This window comes from Marmota flaviventris, chromosome 2, assembly GCF_047511675.1.
Source record: "Marmota flaviventris isolate mMarFla1 chromosome 2, mMarFla1.hap1, whole genome shotgun sequence".
NCBI lineage: Eukaryota > Metazoa > Chordata > Mammalia > Rodentia > Sciuridae > Marmota > Marmota flaviventris.
The window spans coordinates 104,835,752-104,855,527 of NC_092499.1; the positions used below are offsets into that span (position 1 = coordinate 104,835,752).

Consider the following 19,776-nt stretch of genomic DNA (forward strand, 5'->3'; position numbering starts at 1 on the left):
TGCCATCAACAATGTGAACTCTGCTTGTGTAGCCCACATTAGGGCTTAAAAACTCCTCCATATTTCAGCTTTCATGGAGGTGTCTGAATGAAAACTATCATTTAATCCTTTCCTTGCCACACAAAACTATAAGCACAAATGGATTTTAAAGGGTCAGAAAACAAGTTTTTGTTTACAAAAAAATACCCTCCCAGAGTTATGCTTAGTGACCTTAGAGAGAACACAGCTAAAAACCCCAGCAGCCAAGGGAAGGATTCAAAGGTACCCAGTGTGACACAGACTTACAACACTGCCAGATCATCCCAAGGAGTACACAATATAAATGCTTTATTGCCAGCACAGAGGTTTCTTTTTAAGTAAATTAAAAGAAATAAATCTTCATTTCACATTATATATTGCAGTTCAAAGGTAACTAGTTGGTTAATGTGTATGTTCACTTGGACGCGCTACAGGAGAAGAGCAGGGCATTCAATGGAAGAACTCAGAAAGCCGGCATCTGTCAAGGCATTGGGCAGCTGAACGCACTTCCGTTTGTAAATAACAGCAAGGAGAGATTTCTTTAAAACATCATGAATACACGAGGATTATAAATAGAAAAGTGGTGCAGGTAGAAAGCAGAAAAACGCTCAATACAGAAGGCTATATATAGGTTGCCCATACTCCATATACTCTAGGTTATGTTTGGTACTTTTAAATAAATGATCTTCATCTAGGTTAGAGACTGGCTTGGAGGTGGTAGCTGGAAAGAGAAGGGGGATTACGGGAAAGCAGAGGAGCCAAGCTAGGAGAAGGAAGCTGGCCTGCTTCATGCCTCCCCCTCTGCAGGCTGAAGCTCACTGAGAGGCAAGAATGGTGTGTGGATGAGCCACTGGGTGTGAGAGGAGCTCTGGCAGAGCATGGCCACTGTGGCACGCTGGCATTCTACAAATAGAGAACACCCTCAGGCTTGGCCAGGTTTTCCAAGGTTGCTGCCAATGGAATTAGGGCATGTAATTTGGGCATGACAGGCCTGAGAGACACCTGCAGCAACAAGAGGTACAGGTGCTGGTGCACTGGGATCTGGGGTGCAGAAGAGGCTATGGGTTGTGATTACAGAAATAGTTCACGTGATAAGAATTCTCAGCTAGTACTGGAAATCAAATTATTTCTGCAAGGAATCCAACCTGAGCAACTTCCCAAGCCTACTTGAATTGTTTTTTGGGTTGGTTTTAAGATAAGCTTTGGAAAAGATATTACTCACCAAAAACAAACACACAAACAAAAAAAACACTCCTTATTCCAGAACAACCAATAAAAGAATTACACACACGCACACACACACACACACACAATCTATAGCAAGCTCAGAAGCCATGAACTACACATAATGACCTCTCATCTGCACTGTCCTGATCTTATTTCACATGTGTTATTTATGGACATAAAAAAAAACAAATTGGGTCAGGAAGATCCCAAGTTCTGACCATGAGAGTGTCTGAAGTGCACCAGCTCCTGGCCTTTCTAGGCTGGTCTGGCTCTTAACTAAAACCATTTCGTGTTTTGCTTTGAAGAAATGGATGACATGAAATGGTAATTTGGCTGCAAAACCTTGGAAAATTGTTCCCGGCCCAAACATCTGCCCCAAATGAGCTCAGCTGAGATCTCCTTGGAGGAGAGGGAGGGGTGGAAGAGCAGGGAGAACTGGAAGGAAGAAAATGAAGCTGGCACAAAGGCCACCTCTCTGGAGAGGGAAGTTCTTTGTGACAGCATCATGTTCTTTGAGACAGTAAGCAGCTTCCCTATTCTATTGGATGTGTCCCACAGCTTGTCCCCTTACCTCTATCCCGCCTTCCCCCATGCTTGCCTTCCCCCATGCTTGGTATCATTAAGGTGATCCCTTGCAGAATGCCTAGAAACCTGCCCAGCTGCTTTGTTTCAGTGGTGCAGTGACCTGCCTGCTACATATCATCATCTCAACCTTTAAAGAAGGACCTTGGCTCGATTCTATTCCTGACAGCTGGGCCCTACAGAGAAAGCAGAGGGAGAGTGGTGTAGGCCGGCCATTGCCTTTCTTCTTGGCCTTCTTAGGAGTTCTTCTGGGGGATCTTTACGGTCACAGTCTTAACTTCTGAGTACTCGCGCAAGCCAAATTCTCCCCTGAAACACAGAAATAAGCAGAATCAGATGCCAGAACCCAGGCAGTCATGGCAGGGTGGTGATAGTAGTTCTAGAAAAGATTCAGTTTGTCACTTGTGAACACCTAGAGATTTCAAATAAAAATTCCTAATGGATGGGACATCCAGGCCTTCCTCTGAGGAGCAGAGAGAGCCCTCATCTCACATGCAATCATCATTTCTCAAAAGATAATTTGCCTCCATAATACTACACAGAAAGGCAATGACTCCAGCTACTCAGAGAGCCAGACCCAGGGTTAGCTGTTGCCAGAGGGCATGCTCCTTCCTGGCTGAGCACCAGGGGCAGTGGCAGAACCAGGTCCCTAGTCTTCCAATGTCTTCGTCCTGTTCCTCCCTCAGGCAGCAGTGGTTCCTCAGGATGTGGTGTGCTGTTCTTCCCCAAAGCCCTGCTCCTGCCTCTGCATACTCCTGGATGTTTGGATGCTGTGCCTAGAGAGCTAGTCATTGCAACTGAAAGAAAAGGCTGAGATTCTCAGAGGAGGATCCTCTCTGCTATTCTAAATTCCTTTTCATTATTCCTTAGATTCAATAAACAGGGATGAAGACCTAAGAGCCCACCATGGAAATGCAGAAATCATTTGCAATATCTTAAAAAAAAATCAGTAAGTACTGTCCGTAGCCTCACGGAATCCGAGGAAGGATTCAGGGAATAAAAAAAAAAAAACAAACAATTAAAAAGACATTGGGAACCATTAGTAAGCTTCCTCTTTAAGATTTTTTTTTTTTTTTTGCCCTCTTCCTCTGTGGGATCTGGGTCAGAATCAAAGATTGCCAATCATTTTTCATTTACTGAGATATTACTATAGGTAGCCCTGTGCTGGGCTCAGGACAAGCCAAACTAAATAACTAGTCCCAGCCTCTGAAGAACTTGCAGGTGATTGGGAGTAAGGACAAGATATAGTATGGTCACTCTCTAAGCGGAGACAGGGGACGCAGCCATTCCCAGTCCCCTGCACACTTGCCAGAAACCAGAGGGCAGGCATTTGGTGAAGCCTGCTTGCTGTAATGCTCCTTTTCTTCCACCTTGCCGTTTCCCCTCATTTTCACTTCATCTTAGTTGCCTTTTAAGAATTTTATTATAAAATCGACGTTTTAAATTTTTCTTTAAAATACAGGAAGTTTTTTCTTCTCCTCTTTTTGAAGTCCTTCTTAGTGAGGTTTCTCCTGACAGCCCAGGGAAAGGCACTCCCCTCCTCTTCTGTTCCTCAGAGCGCTTTGCCATATCTCCACCATGATGTCACCACACTAGGGGAGCTTTGGGAGCACCTCTGTGTCCCCCTGAGCCAGAGCTCACTAACTTGCTTTCTGCCCCCACCATACATCATGGTCAGCCTACAGTGCCTGGCAGGGAGAAGGCACTCAATGTCTGTGAAAGGGAGAAAGTAAGTGGGGAGGTCTCATCCTATCGCCCTTTTTCCCAGTTCTGCCTTCTGGACATATGGTCTCCACCAGGAGAAAATAAAAGAACACTCAGACGTGTTTGAGTATGAAAGGATTAAGAAAAGCTCTCTTTCAAAATGGTCAGTTATTGCAACTGGGTTTTACAAGCGAGATTGGCAGTAAATAGTTCCTCCTGGTTCCTTTCAGGATCTGATAGCCTTATACAGGGTCCAATCACTGCTGCTGATTCCTCTGAACCCTGAGGGCACCTGAGTTTACAAGGCCCCCACCCTGGGACATCAGAGAGCAGTCCAGGAGAGCCTGGTAAGCATCCTGTTCTCTAGCCTCGCCTACAGGGTCATTCCATTTAGAGGAATGAGGCAAGCAAACTGGGACTGCCCTACTCATTACAAGGTTCCCTCATTAACTCCATGCAGGCCTTGGGTCTCTATGTTACCAGCTCAGCTTTGGCTCTCTCTGTAGTTTTCCCTGCCTTTAGGCAATTCTGAATTGTCTCTTCATCAAGGACATCATGTGTCTCCTGTTTGAAGTGAGGTTACTCCCTTCTCATTTCCTGGCTTGTGCATGCACGCACTTGGGGCAGACCCTGAACCACTCTTTCCTCCCACTTAGATCTCTAACTAGGCTGTGACAAATGTAAGGAAGTCTATGAAGTCAGAAACTCACAGTTGCTTTTGCACATGAATGTTGGATCCCACAGTGTTTGGGTGCATGAAGCAGTGGAAACCCTGCTAGTCTGGGAGTGTTTTTTCCTGGTTCCTGGGCAGGGATGGATTTCAACCCACTCCAAGAACAACAGATCTGTTGTCAAAAGAAGGACTTCCCAGGAGCTCAGGGCACCAAGGGAGCCATCATAGAGCAGACAATGGAGGCCTCATAGCGCAAAGAACCCTCCCTGCAGCTGGAGTCAGTGGATAGAAATACTAATGCCTCTGCCATTAACTGGCGGAAGGACCCAATCAAGTCACCCCATTTTCTTGGTGCCCAGGCATCTTCCTGAAAGTCAGCATGTATAAGCAGCACCTGAGAAGCTTGTTGAAACTGTAGGTTCTTGACCTTCTGGGCACCAAAAATTCTGTTTCCAGTAGGTCTGGAGGGGGACCCAGGTGGTCATTTGACCCACACTTTGGGAAGCACTCACAAAGTCCTGAAGTTTGGATTCTTCCATTGTTTCACCATCTCTAGAATCTCTTTGCTGCACTTAAATTCCCTGGCACAAACAGTTCCATAGCTCAAAAGGAAGATCCTCACGGCTGCTCAAGACAGGCATTTCACTGCTAAAGAGCCTTAATCTCTGTGAGGTCACTTTAACAGCTGTACAGCACAGGGCACACAAACATCTAGAAGCCCACTTGCCTGCTTCTTAACAGACTAGGTTACAGTCCCTAAGATAACCAAATGTGGCATACCCAGTGGTGAGAAAAAAATGTCAGATTTTGGTGGCTCTCAGCAAGCCATTTTAGGAATCACTCAAATTCACCCATAATACAAGTAAGAATTTGCTTGGGATATATATATATATATATATATATATATATATATATATATAGAGAGAGAGAGAGAGAGAGAGAGAGAGAGAGATAGAGATAGATAGATAGATAGATAGATAGATAGATAGATATCCCTGCACTTTTATTTGGCTTGCAGCAGCATTTTTCAAAATGAGGTCCCAGACTACCTGCATCAGAATCATTCCAGAAACTTGTTAAAAATGCAGATCCCAGGCTCCAGCCCAGACCTACTGAATCAGGATCTCTGAGACTAGCTTCCAGATAAGGATGCTTAACAACCTCACCAGATTGCAGGTGACTTCTGGTGTGCATGTACACACACACACACACGCGCGCGCACAATTTGATCAAGTTTCCCTATCATGCTTTTCATTTTCAAAGCCTACGTTTATAGTTACTAAAATGCTAAGGTTCATAGCTTTCTTTCAGTTTGTGACACATACTTTATAGCTTATGTTTTACCATCTTTCAGGGGGAGCTTAAATGAGAAAGGAAAAAAAAAGGATGGGAAGGGAGAAACAGACAAAATTAGTTGGGCAGGCTGAACCAAGAGAAACATAGCTCAAGTCTCTGACGCCCGAGAAGAAAAGGCCAGCCCATCAGACAACCTGCAGAGGGCAGCCCTCCCCACAGCTCTCTGTGGGAGAACTCAGTGCTCTTCAGCCCTCCCTGAAGCTTGTTTCTAGCAGTGTCACTTCCCTTCCCAGCTCCTCTTGGGGGTGGGTATGGAGTCTATAGGTCATGAACAAAACAATTCTTCCAGATGGAAGGCTCAGTGGAATTTCTGGGGATGTATCAAATGAGATGTAAAGGTGCAGGTTCTTTTAATTGAAGTATTTCCTACCACTCTAGATCATTTAAGAAAGAGAGAATGCATTTGGGGGTAAGTAGAGACAAAGAACTAGGCCATTTATATAAGATGAAATGGGTCTCATCAAACAGCATCTTTTCTTATTTTTTCTCACTGCTGTGGGAAGGACACATCACTCCCATACCTAAAAGACAAGTAGAGAGAAGCTGCTCTTCTACTTCTTGGGCTACTGTTACATGTTCTGACACAGCCAAACAATCTTTTAGCAATGGGACATTTCCGATGGGAATATGCTGGACTAGGATAATGTCACAAGCCTGGATTCTGGCAGGAGGCTTGCTCATGATGAAGGACAAGAGTTAGCCTGGGAGGCTCCATCAGCCAGCAACCATTTTTTACAAGTATATTTTATGCCAGTGATTCACCCTGTTAATGATCTGTAACAAAACAGTCAGTGCAAGCAGCATTCCCAGAGCCAGTGACGGCCCCAACGTTTCAGAGACTGGATGAAGACAGCTACAGAGGCAGGAAATGAAATAACAAGCAGAATACACTTTGAAGCATAAAAGTGGAAAGTTAAGGCCACATGAGAGTGAAGAAGAGATACCTAGAGTATATAAGCTGAAGGAGTACTAGCGTGAACAGGATCTAGATCATTAATGGTTCTGGCTGGAAAGTCAGTGTGGGAACACTGAAGCCAGAAGCAAAGGATTCAAGGAGGACAGTTCCCCCTGGCCCTACGAGAGACAGGTGGAATTTCCTGGGATTTAGGAAAACTTTTGCCGCACTTCCAAAGCAACAGATTTGTAAAGAAAAAGAAGGAGCACCTACCTTTCATCTGCTTGAGCACTAATGGCAGCAGCTGACACCTTCTAAAGGCTTGCCAGACATTGATGGTGTCCAGCGTACTTAATGCCAACACTTAACCCTCATGACAAACCTCAAAGCAGTGAGTCTAATCCTTATAGACGAGGACACTGGGGCTTGAGGAGATTAAGTAATTTGTGCAAGGTTGCATAGGTGGTAAGCAGTAGAGCCAGGATTCATATCTGAACAGTGTGTGATTCTTGAACTGCTCTTGGCCTCAAAGGTATCTCTACTTAAAAGTATAATCATTAGCTGCTAGAAGTATCAGCTCAAGTATCTGTAAACCTCTGTTCTAGTCTAAAGGGTTCAGTGCACAATTTTCAAGTGTCACACTTAACTTTTCATAAAGTCTTTTACTCTTCCTCCACTGCTAACTTTGCTTTACTGTCCAAGTTTTTTGTTTTTCCTTCTCTCTCTCTCGGTACTGAAGACAGAACCAGGGGTGCTTTACTACTAAGCTACATCCCCAGTCATTTTCATTTTGAGACAGGATCTTGCTAAGTTGATGAGAGTCCTGCTAAGTTGCTCAGACTGATCTCAAACTTCCCATCCTCCTGCCTCAGCCTCTCCAGTTACTGGGGTGCACCACTATGGCTAACTACCTTCCAACCTTGAAAACATATTCCTCTCTCTCCATCAACTCAAGTGTTCCTCTCCTTGAAAGGCAACTCAAATATCTATAATAAAGATCATATCTAAATGCGTCTGCACTGAAATCCTCCTGGAGTCTAGTTTACTTCTGCTACAGTGCTATTTTTCGGGGCATTAGCATCTCAGAAGGATTGTCAGGCTCTTATCCTATCCCTAAAAAGTCCCTGTGTCTGGCCCCCATGCTTCCTTGGCTGGATCCACAGGAGTTATGGGCATTCAGAGTCACTGAGACCTAGGCTGGAATATCAGATATGCCACTTACTATGTGACTTGGTCAAGCTACTTAACTACTCTCCCTCTTACTTAGCTCCTCCATAATATAAAAGTTGGATGAGACAATGTTAGAAAAGAAGTCAGCATCAAGCCAGATAAACAGCAGGCATTGAATTAATAACATCTGCTTTGGTGAATGTCCGTCTGTCACCCGAGAGTTTATATGTTGGAACCTGATAAACCATGTGAGAGTCTTAAGAAGTGGGGACCTTTTGGAAGTGATTAAATCATGAGGGCTCCCTCAAGAATAGGAGTATGGAGTATCTGAATGAGCTCCCTTGCCCATTCAGCCACACTTTGCCTCTAGAACCTTGAGCAATACATTTCTAATGCTTATATATAATATAGTCTAAGGCATTTAGTTTTAGCCGCTTGAATGAACTAAAGACACCTATTATTGTTACAATAAAATCCTTCGAACTGGTCTTCTTCTCTAGTGTCTGCCAAGACACCACACCCTGTATACTCCAGGTATCTTGGCCCTAAAATCTCTGGTAGCTTCTGGTTACCATGGAATTTCCTTTGAGATGTGATTTAAACTAACCTTTCCACTTATACCTTCAGCAGGTCCCCCCTGTTGATCCTATGCCCTAACCCTGCAATCCCAAACTCAAAGAACTTATCAGGACTGAGAAAGTGATATAAGTGAAGGGACTGGGAAGGGGCAACAGGAATGGTGGCCAACATTCACCCCAGGAAGCAAGAGGAATGGTGGGAACATGGGAAGCTGCAGAGCTCACAGCTCTGGTGATTCTTTTGTGGGGGAACTGAAACAAGAAAGAAATCTACATTTCATGTGAAGCCTTCTCATGTTGGAGTGTTAGTTGAAGATTTTAAAACACCGTGAAAGCAAAACATACATTTTTCTGGGCCAGATTTGACCCTTGGCCTGCCAGTTGGTGAAAGCTTATTGGTGAAATGTTATTTCCTCTGTGATGTCTTCTCTGACTCCACTAGACAAGACTGATTTTTGCTCCATATTTACACGATGTCTGACATACTTCTATAATAGCCCTTATTAAATAGAATTACTGGTATATTAATTTTTCTTTGTCCCCACTTAGCATAAGGGAGTTGTGTCTTACTCACTCTTGTACCATGTAATACTTAGCTTATAGTAGTTTGTGCTCAACAAAGTGTTAGCTTAGTGAACAGAGGAGTGTCAGAAAATTCAACTATTTTTTGAGTGCTGTTCTAGGCCAACATTCAAAACCCCTGCGTCTCTGCAGGCATCAGCAAATGTGACACTTACATTTCTCTCCCATTTCCAGACATTTTGAACCCTCCAAAAGGGCTCTGGGCATTTAAGGCATTGTAACAGTTGATCCTGAAAGAAGAAAACATAGTACTGTTAGTATGAATTTTACCTGCAAAGAAATAATCCTATTAGCATGACACTTCTTTCAAAAGTTTTACTTTTTGTTTCTATTCTCCAGACAAAAACTTCATTTATAGTTTAAAATTTACTTTGATTTTCTTATCTTGACAGTAAGAAGTGTATCCCCTCTCAGGCTAAAGTTCGGACGTCCTTGGTATTCTCCATCTGTTTTACCCAGCCTCCTGGTAGTATAAGGCCCTGCTCTAACCTGAATGTAGTTTCCCCTAAGGGTTCAAGTGTCGAAAGCCTGGTCCCCAGGGTGGCCATTTTGGAAGACAGTGTGGAACCTTAAAGAAGTGCAGCCTAGTGGGAAGTCCTTGGGTCACTGTGGAGCTACCTCAGAAGGGTTTAAGGTAGTAGTTCTGTGCTCCCCCAGAGCTCTTACAAGTGTACAGCCCTTAGGTTGTTCTAAGATAGGGCCAAACACCTGAATTTTTCTCTCTTGTTTCCTGTCTGGCAATGTAATCTCTTCCTCCCACATGAGCTTCATCTGCCATGTGACATAATCAAGTGTCCCTTCCATGCCATTTTAACTTTCAGCCTCAAGAACTGAGCTAAAGAACTTTTTTTAAAAATAAAGTTAGCCTGTCTCAGGTTACTCATTATAGAAAAATGAAGTAACACAGGCCTCTATATCACCAGTGGAGTTTGTTAGAGCCAGTACAATGAGATTGTTTCTGATCTTACCAAACAGTCCCAGCTTGCATTGCAGAAGACACTGTGAGGGCCTTGTTGATGTCATTAGTGAAGACAGCAGCTACAAGTCCAAAGTCCGAGTTATTGGCTCTTTCAATAACTTCATCCATAGTTTTAAACCTCAGAATTTCCTGCACAGGGCCAAAGATCTATAACAAAATAGTTTGACTCAATGAGGCTGCCATTCATTTACCTGTTTTCCCCATTTTAAAGCAAGTTTACTCTGCTTCTATTTTTTAAATGACTTTAGTTTAGCCCCATGAAACTGTACACTATCCCAAACTTCCCCAGAATAAGATTCTAACCTCAGACTTTCATATCCCCTCTCCCAACCTCCTTGCATCACTCAATTCCACTCTTATGTTCTTGGGGTGTGTTCCTGAGATGCAGAAGAGAAAGTGACATTCTCCCTGATCCCCCAAACAGTGTCTGGAGAACACTCCTCCAGAACTGAGAACTACTGCTCTGCACTACTAGCTGACCTGGACCAGGTCTCTCACCTCATAGACATGGGGATACTTGGAAGTTTTCTTTGCTAGTTAACAGCCTAGTCCCTCATCCTCAGGGGAACTGAACTTCTTCCAGTGTATTACTGAGGTGAGAGACAGGCTATTATAATTATTTTGCTGGCTGATAACAGTTACACTCACATAGCACATCACCTGGCCTCCATGTTGCTTGCCTGCCTTTTGGTTTAACTTTTTCCTTGAAAGTGGGATTTTCATAGCCATGTTTATTGCCATTGTGAAATGTCCAAGTATAAAATACAAAGGACTAAAATTCTAAAACTGTCTACCAGAAATGCCCTAGAAACCATCCCAAGAAAGAGATGTGGCTTTTGTAAGTACTCTATACCTCCTCCTTGGCAATCCGCATGTCATCAGTGACGTTAGAAAACACCGTTGGCTCAATAAAAAACCCCTTTCGGCCCAGTCCTTTGCCTCCACATTCCAGTTTGGCGCCCTCAGCCACACCACTCTGGATGAGTTCCAGGATCTTGTTGTATTGTTTCTTATCAATCTACAGGAAAAATCACCTCATGACTCAGTAAATCCTTCTATGAAAATGGAAACAAGCATGTTTTTAAGAGCCTCTCATTTATGATTTTTGTTTTCAAAATTTCATCATATCTAATCAAATCATATGAAAGTGGTATTATTTACCAACTTTTGACAAACAACAGAGTTGGTATGGTTCAATCCAATATATGGAGGATTGCAATAAGGCACTGCCCTGATGATTTGGCCTAATCTGAAGTACCAGGTGATGATTTAGTAAATGGTTCAAAACAACAGAGACACTGGATAATTATTACTCATTATTTATATAAGGAAAGATCAACTTCTATCACCAAATGAATGATTAAGCAAGTTGAATTGATACTAAAATGACAAAAAAAAAACCCTGAAACAAATAGATAAGTTAATACACAGCCTCTTTTGATATTGCCACATAACCAAATTCTAGTGGGGTTTATTTTTAAAGGAATTCCTATTGTGCCTTTAGAGGAGAGGATTAAAATTAAAGAGTTTGGACAAACTTCTTAGTCCAGAAAAATGGTCAGTTTTACCCCCCCACCAACACTGATAGTTATCATTCAGTTATTATGGTAAATAATATAAAAACCTATATTCATCTGAGTTTGAACTGCTCAGCTATAACATCAACTTTCTCCAGTGGTCACCAAATTGAGATGACATTGTCCTTAACCAGGAAAAGTCATGCTCTGGTGGCCCAGATGAGAACTGGTTCAGATACCCTTCTACAAATTCTCAGACCCTGTATACAGATTAAAATCACAGTTCCATTTCCAAATAGATCATGATGATTATAGTTAGCCTGTTCAGGAGGGACATTCATGGTCTTCCCCACACTACCACAATGTGTGATGCAATCAGAGTAAGAGATAACCCAACAGTCAGGAGGAAAGTAAGCCAGTCCTTCATTCCTACACATTTGCAAGCTTCAAGTGATCTCTGCAGACTAGCACAGGGTGAAGGAGAGAATCCTTGGCATCTGGTAAAGGATAAATGGCTCTGGGAAGGAGAGTCACCCTCCTTGAGTGTGGCATCTGTAGGATGTCATGAAGCATAGCAGTTACGAGGACTGCGACTCAGTTCTAGGGTCAAGATTCACCTTGTCATGCTTAGGAATTTCTTTAAAGCTGAGAGACTCCAAATCAACCCCACAGTTCAAAACATCCTTAAGGCAACACTAATCTCATAGTTTTTCAGAGATAAAATTTAGGCAGGAAAGGAGAAGCATAATAAATAATCTCTCAATGGCTACACTTCCAGCCATGAAGACAAGGTGGAAGAGTAAAAAGGCAGCAGGAAGATGAAGATGTTGCCTTGGCGGATCCCACCCTGTCCACTGTTGTGGTGCTAGCCAGAGATTAAGTAAACAAGGAAACGTTTATGATTTCTCTACCTGAGGACCCTGCTCAGTGGTGGGGTCAAAGGGACTCCCCACTATGCGCCTCTTGGCCCGCTCCACACTTCTTCTCACAAATTCTTCATAGATGGACTCCTCCACAAAGATTCGAGATCCTGCAGTACAGCACTGGCCTTGATTGAAGAATACACCTTGGTGAGCCTGCTCCACAGCATAGTCCACTGCAAGAAAAACAGCTGTTTTCAACACCACTTTGCCTACAGAGGGGCCTGTTCATGGAGATACCTCCCTCTCCTCTCCAAGGTCTCAGGTATAGCATCCTGATCACCATGGAGCATAACAGTGATAGCTCTGGACTGAGAAGTCAACTTAGTTCTAGTTCTCACTAAATCCTGACATTACTTGCTCTGTGAACTTGGGCAAATTCACTTCTCTGAGTCTCTTTCTTGTTAAAACAAAGACTGGACCACATCATTTATAACAACAGTCTTGATCCCACTATGCAAAGAGGTTAGGCAGATAATGTAAAGGTGTGAATCTGCCAGGTGGTCAAGCACTGTAATGAAAAGACTAAAGGAAGCCAGTGTGGCTGGATGTTGTTATGTATGAATATAAGCCAAAAAATAAACAAGAAATCAATATTTTAATATTCAGTTTTTGTTTTCTAAGCATGGAAATTTGTATATTCTGTATATTTGTATGTTCTGCATTTGGCTTATGGAATGCCAATTCACAACCCATAATCTACAAGGTCTTGTATATCTAATTAGCATTTTGATGATTAATCTGTAACAGCAATGGATCTTCCAAAGACACTAAGTTTCATCTATGTCAACACTGAATTATAGAATAGCATGTAGTTCATTCATTCCATCTCATACTTAAGATGTCAAGATAGTGTTGATAAATATGGTGTGTGCAAGTTGCTAAATGACTGACTGAAAACAACTGATGGCATGACAGTGGAATGCCTACAGTCCCAAAAGGAATAGGTATAAGAATTCTGATCTTGATAAATAGTGACTAAAGCTGAACTCCACAAATTTCAAGCTGGGGCTACACTTCAAACAACCTGCTTCACTTTCTGACCTTTTCAGTGGTAGAATTGGGAAGCTGTTCTGTCTTGAGGATGTGAAGAAGAAAAAAATGACTGAATGAAATTATGCACTTTTATTCCCTGGAGAGCTTTTCAAAATAGAGAGACTACACCTGTACGGAATGGACTAGATGGCCTTCTTCCTAGAAATACAGGCTTCCTAGGTTACTGCTTGAAGCCTCTATAAATTCCTCCAAACAAAGTCTATTCACTGAATTCACCTGAGTGTGCTGTCACCACTAGCTGAAAATCCTGGGAGCAGCAGAAAGGTATTGGGATGACTGATCAGAGAAGGCATGGAAAACACTGGTAGAGGCAGTGAAGAATTTCTTTTTGAGGTGCTGGCGATCAAACTCAGGGCCTCACACAAACTAAGCAAGTATGCTACCCCTGAGCTACAGTCCCAGCCCTAGGATTTATTTTTAATCACCTTCCAGCCATAAGGCTCAGTTGAGAAGTTTCAGAATACTTGAATCTAGACAGACAGACCTGTACTTCGGGTGTTTAGAGACTCAGAATATTGCTTCTTCCACCATATTCTGCTAATCAGGCCCTCAACTCTTCTACTCTATTCTATAATGTCACAGAATCAAAACAGCTAAGAAAATGAACTCTGCTCAGCACTCAGTTGTTAAGAACTCTTCCCCAATATTAAGCTATTTTTCTCCCCAGGATATCTTGATTACCCTTAGCTTCAAAGATCTTTTTTTCTGTGTCATAGCAAGAGTGGAAATACAAAAGAGCCCCAAAGGGTGATGTGCTGGAACATGTCTGAGATCTGTGGTTGACTTACAATCGGCATCTGCAAAGATAATATTGGGACTTTTCCCTCCAAGTTCCAGAGTTACTCTCTTCAAATTACTTCTTCCAGCTGCTTCTTGAATAAGCTTTCCAACCTGAAATAAAAGAAACACAGAGGGATTTTTGCACACCTTGCTCTTGAGGCAGTCAGCTCTGGCCAAAGCCAGCTCGGGCAACAAAAGAAATGTGGCAGTAGCCAATGCTAAAAGGCAAAAGAATCCACTGAAAGACACAAGGACAGCTTCTATGGTCAATTTGGGTGGATAAGATATGAAAGGCAGTTTCGATACAGTTGAACGTCCATGCTGAAGTTTACTGGAGGGCTGCTTCAGTTTCATGATGGAAGACACAAGGCAAAGGGAGTTAAACCTGGAATCTTAATCACTGAAAGATTTCTCTAAAGATAAATGGCATGCAAAATGAGACTAGAGATTTCCATCACTGCATTGTGGCCTTTAGCTTGAGACTATGGCTGCCAGAAAAAAAAGCCAACTGGCTCCACTTGAAAGACATAATAAAGATAAAATTGTGTGTGTATCTCTAAAAATGCCAGGTATGCTTTATCCCATGGTCCAAAGACACTATTGATATTACACCTTTGTCTCTACTTAGGGCTATGGTAAAGGGTTTCCATATAGTGGGAGAGAATCTGTCTCTACTTGTGCAATACTGTAGTGCCTATTTATCTAGAATCCAAGTAAACAAGAGGCTGAGTTTGGAGAATGCATTTGCCATTGACTCACATTTATGATGAAATATAAAGTTTCAAATTGGAAATAGGGATGTACCATCCATAACCCTGCTCAAAGAAGAATGCACTACCTCAGTGGCAGGCAGTGCTGTCAGGAGTCAGCCAGCAGCTGCTAACTCCATTAGGGTCTGCCTCAGCTGAACAGAGCTCCCTGTTTAAGGGGATGCCACCCCGGCGTGGCTCACATCCACTCACTAATAGTGGCAGGCCTTGCCCATTTAGCCCATCATATGACTCCTCTGAGGGAACTCATGTGTTCCACCATGTTCCAGATGTCTGGTCAAGGTTATCTCAGACCTGTACTATAGTTCAACTTCCCTTGTATCCAATCCCCTTCACCAGAGATCCCTAGTAAATATCCTGCATCCCAAACTCCACATCAGTAACTACTCTGGGAGAACCAGCCTATAACAGGGTGCTACTCTACTGGACAACAGAGGTACTTTATGGAAAATGCTGAGCCAACCATACAGACAATTTGGTCTTATTGAGATAAAAAAAAATGCTACTTGTGCCTGGAGATCTACTGAAAATTAAATATTTAAAAAGCTTGAAGAAGAGAAATGCCACATTCATGTTTGGCTCACCCAGCCTCTTGCTGAGATTCAGGAGGCCTAATATGTCTTCAGGCAGTGGAGGGTTATGGTAAGGACAAAAGGCTCTAGAGCCTGACTGCCTGGGATTGTTATTGGCTCACCCCTTACCAACCGTTTGGCCTTGGGAAATTATTTAACTTTTTTAAGCCTTGGTTTCCTTCTCTGTAAATGGGGACTACTCATACACTGCTGGTGGGACTGCAAACTGGTACATTCACTCTGGAAAGCAGTATGGAGATTCCTCAAAAAATAGGAATGAAACCATCATTTAACTCAACTATCCCACTCCTTGGTATATATCCAAAGGATTTAAAATCAGCATACTACACTGACATAGTCACATCAATGTTTATGGCAGCTCAATTCACATCAGCTAAGCCATGGAACCATCCTAGATGCCCTTCAACAGATGAATGGATAAAGAAAATGTGGTATATATACACAATGGAGTATTACTCAGTCATAAAAGAGAATGAAATTATGGCACTTGCAAGTAAATAGGTGGATCTGGAGACTACTGTGCTAAGTGAAATAAGCCAGTCCCCAAAAGCCAAATGTACAATGTTTTTGCTGTATGTGGAAGCTAACCCACAATAAGGGAAGAGAGAGGAAGGATAGATATTCAATAGATTAGACAAAGTGGAATGAAGGAAAGGAAAGGCGGGTAGGACTGTAGAATGAACCTGAAATAATTTTCCTATGTACTTATATGAATATATCACAGTGAATCCCACCACCACCGTGTACATCCACAAGAATGGGGTCCTAATTAGAACAAGGTATATTTCGTGCTTGAATAATTATATAAAAATTAATTCTTCTGTCATGTATAACTAAAAAGAATCATTAAAAATTTACAAAAACAATAGTGTGTACATCAAATTTAGAGATGTTCTGAGGATTCAGTGATTTAACAAAGATGGCCTTTAGAACCCATCCTGGCACACAGTAAGTGTACATACATGCTAACCATGCACAAGTGTGAGAAGCTAGGGGACTCTCTTCTCCCAAGTTATGTGGAAAGATATCAAGGTGACTGTAAGGACAGATACTACTGGACTTCCAAAGTAGGTCTCCAGATCTCCAAAACCATACATGCATATTAACTGCTTCAAGAAAACACCAGGTTACTCTCTGGCCTCCTTTCTAAAAACCCACACCAGTCTTCACTGTTACTAATTAGCTGGGTTAAATGCTTTTGTGTTCTCACTGTAATTCTGCCTCACTGTAAAAGTTTTCTAGAAAATATAACTTCATTCTGAGAGATCCTAACTATGGAAAAGGAGAGGAGAATGATGTCTCTAAAGGAAGTGGAATTAGTTTCTTGTTTTGCAGAGTTACTTACCGAGATGTTAGGAAATGCTAACAGATCTTAAAGATTAATGGGCACTCTGTCCCACCAGCTAAATTTCCCCTTCTCTTGGATCTCTTCTATCTCCAGGCAAACTCCATAGGAGATGGGCTCAGTCAATGCACTGTTTTCAAACACATTCTCTTAAGAAAATGTGTATACACAAAGAAAAAAAGAATATGGTGGCCCTCTGCTCTCATAAGAGAACAGTGGTAAGTGGAAATTATTACTAGAGCTTGAGACACTTAGTAAAGAGGGAAACTCATACCTAAGGACAACTTGAGAATCAGCAACCCCTCAACTCATGCCAGGAGCCAAGGGGAGCACCTGAAAAATGCTACTATCTGTGGCTGCCTGCTACTGTGAGGAATTTCAGGAGCTTCTTTCTGCTCCATATTAACTGATGTGGACACATTTTAAAGTCCTAGAAGGAAAGCAGGTTAAATGTTTTCTCAGAAGACAAGTGACTGGAATTCATGAGCATATTGTTCACTTGCAGGAGTCAGTCTATGGCAGACCCTTACATTAGAAATTCATTTATGCCTCTCAAAACCCCTATGAAGTAGGTATTATCTCATTTTAGAGATTATCATATATATGAGTTAAAAGTTAATGAACATTATCAGATAACTCATCTGGCCAACAGCAAAACCGGTTGGACTCTGTAGACTGACTCTAGGGTCTGAGCCTGGGCTCACTCCCTCTCCTTCCCTTTCTTCCATCCTCTTTCTGCCTCCATTTCTTTGTCTACTGTGTACCTAATTTTTGCCACATATCACCCCAATCTTCCCCTTACACTCAAGATTGATTTGAAAGGAAATAGGTATACGGCCTCTTAGAGACACAAGTCCCATTCACAAATAGTTATAAAAGTTATACTATAACTTTTTATACTATGTCTTCAAATTTACATTTAAGAAACAAGCAAAAGCAGGCAGAAACCATGGGTTTTCACATAGTGAGATGCTGCATAAACGTGCGAGGTAGGTGAAGAGTGCTGGCCCCGCTGGCATATTTTTCCCTTAGCCCTACTCCTTGACATTCATCAGGCCTCCGCCAGGTTAATATATTTTGCCACCAGGAATGTCGCCCAGTGATTATTTTCATGACTACAGTAACTACTTGAAGATCTCATTCAGTTCATGGTCATTAGAGAAGAAAACCTAAGAATAATTTTTTCTGTGGCAATGCTTTGCCAGTCTTTCCTTAGAAACCAAATTTATGCTAAACACTGCAAGGCAAATCTTAGATGAATAATGTCTTTCCTCTTCATCTCTGGACAAAGGTCAATTTGCAGCTCAGCCTCAAGAAAGAACTGGAAATGTTAGGCCACTGGAGAACCACTTCCATCTGAAGTGGCCTCAGGATATAACATTTCTGAAAACTCCAGTTTTCAGAATTTCCTTCATTAAACATTAACCCCAATTTTCTCCAGGAAACATATATTCATGGTTCTACTATGTGCCAGTTGCAATGTTGGGCTTAGTTCCTTACCAACAAAGAACTCGCAGCTACAAGGGCTCCCAGGTAACCCTGGCAGGTGCTCAACAAATGTAGCTGGCTTTGCAGTCCACTTTGAAAAGATTTATCTGGGTCTCATTTAACATTAGATCTGAACTGATTAAATTATAGTTCTGTAACACTTTGCTGTTACCTGGAGTCAGACCATTCTGATCCTGATCTATAGAATTGAGCTAGGATGCAACAAGCTTCATTAATTACAAGGTCAGGCATTACATCCCTTCCCATGATTCTCAGTTTTCAGGTCAAAACCTTCTTTAGAAAATATATTACTTTTCATGAATTCTCCCTGAGAGTGGAAGGAGGGTAAATGACTCCAAACAGGAGGCATTTCTCATTATTATTACCATGAAGGGTACAAAGTAAATAGATGCAACACCAAAGAGGTGATTCTTACCAAAGGTAATACATTTAAAAACAAAGAGTTCAGTGAGAACTGGTTCTAACAGACTAAAATGTTACTTATACAAATCCCATTCAAAGGTTTCCAAAGTCAAAATCTATGGGATTACAAAATCTAAGAAAAATATATTATAGACATAAAATAAGGTCTGGGATTGACCAACACTTACATGCAAAAGTTTAAGTGTGATTGTTTGGGATTTGTGCTATCATATTTAGACCATTCCCACCTGACCAGAATATAGGAGCGCATGGTGACATGAAGGAGACTTAAACTGATCAAGTTGATAGGGACAAGCTTCATGAAACTGATGCCTATTCAGATGAAACAGACAATTTGCAAGATAAAACAGATGGGCAGTCAGTTTGGGAAACCAAATCCTGTATATAATATGAATATAGATTTTTAAGATAAAGGCATAGACACTCAGTTTTGAATTCCTCATCTTTTTTCCTATCAGAAAAGGTTTCACAATGTACTATTATTCCTTCCATCCCATCGCTGACAACCTGCCTGATTATAACCATATGTAGGTTTATGGACTACATTTTGGCCCATAGGGGTCAGAAGACCTATGCTACAAATTCTGGCTTGGCTCCTAAGGAAACTTCAATTTAGGAAAGTCACTTCATCTCCTCTGGGTCTCAGCTTCTTTATCTGCAAAATAGAGGCACAGGCAAAGCAGCAAATTTGTCCCTTTTACTCCGGTTAATTGGAGGAGTTAAAGAAGATGAATAGGACTCCTGGGACCCTTGCTCACTCTCAGAGTCCGTCTGCAATTATTCTGTGTTTTTCTTGCCTTAAGGAGCAGAAGTAGCTTTTCACAAGATACCACAGCTGCTGGGAATGGTAGAGAACCTAGTCTGTTTTTAGTTTCCCTGCACAAAGCTCATTATGAAAGAGTAAGTGATAGTGTTCCTATCATGTGGTTTCTTGACTCTGCACTCCCTGCAGAGCCTCTCAGCTTAATCTGGGTACCCCAGACAGGCAAGGGTAGTGAACTGGGGGCTCCCACGCACATAATGAAACTGGGCTAATTCTCAGCAGGAATACTGGCACAGACCAAACTCAGACTCCCACCTTCGTGTGAATAGGCTTCAA

The 19,776-nt window shown here is 42.1% G+C and overlaps 1 protein-coding gene across 2 annotated transcripts in view; it reads right to left on the reverse strand.

The window, feature by feature from the left end:
• Window positions 1-310: 310 nt before the first annotated feature.
• Window positions 311-19,776, reverse strand: part of Aldh1a2 (aldehyde dehydrogenase 1 family member A2) — an 89,346-nt gene continuing 69,880 nt past the window's right edge. For both annotated transcript variants that reach the window (XM_027926022.2, XM_071608312.1), the window contains exons 8-13: window positions 14,046-14,148; window positions 12,193-12,377; window positions 10,618-10,782; window positions 9,754-9,911; window positions 8,941-9,015; window positions 311-2,136 (exon numbers count right to left, since the gene is read on the reverse strand). In XM_027926022.2, the coding sequence (XP_027781823.1) occupies window positions 2,064-2,136; window positions 8,941-9,015; window positions 9,754-9,911; window positions 10,618-10,782; window positions 12,193-12,377; window positions 14,046-14,148 (759 nt within the window). In that variant the 3' untranslated portion in view covers window positions 311-2,063. The remainder of the gene's footprint in view (window positions 2,137-8,940; window positions 9,016-9,753; window positions 9,912-10,617; window positions 10,783-12,192; window positions 12,378-14,045; window positions 14,149-19,776) is intronic.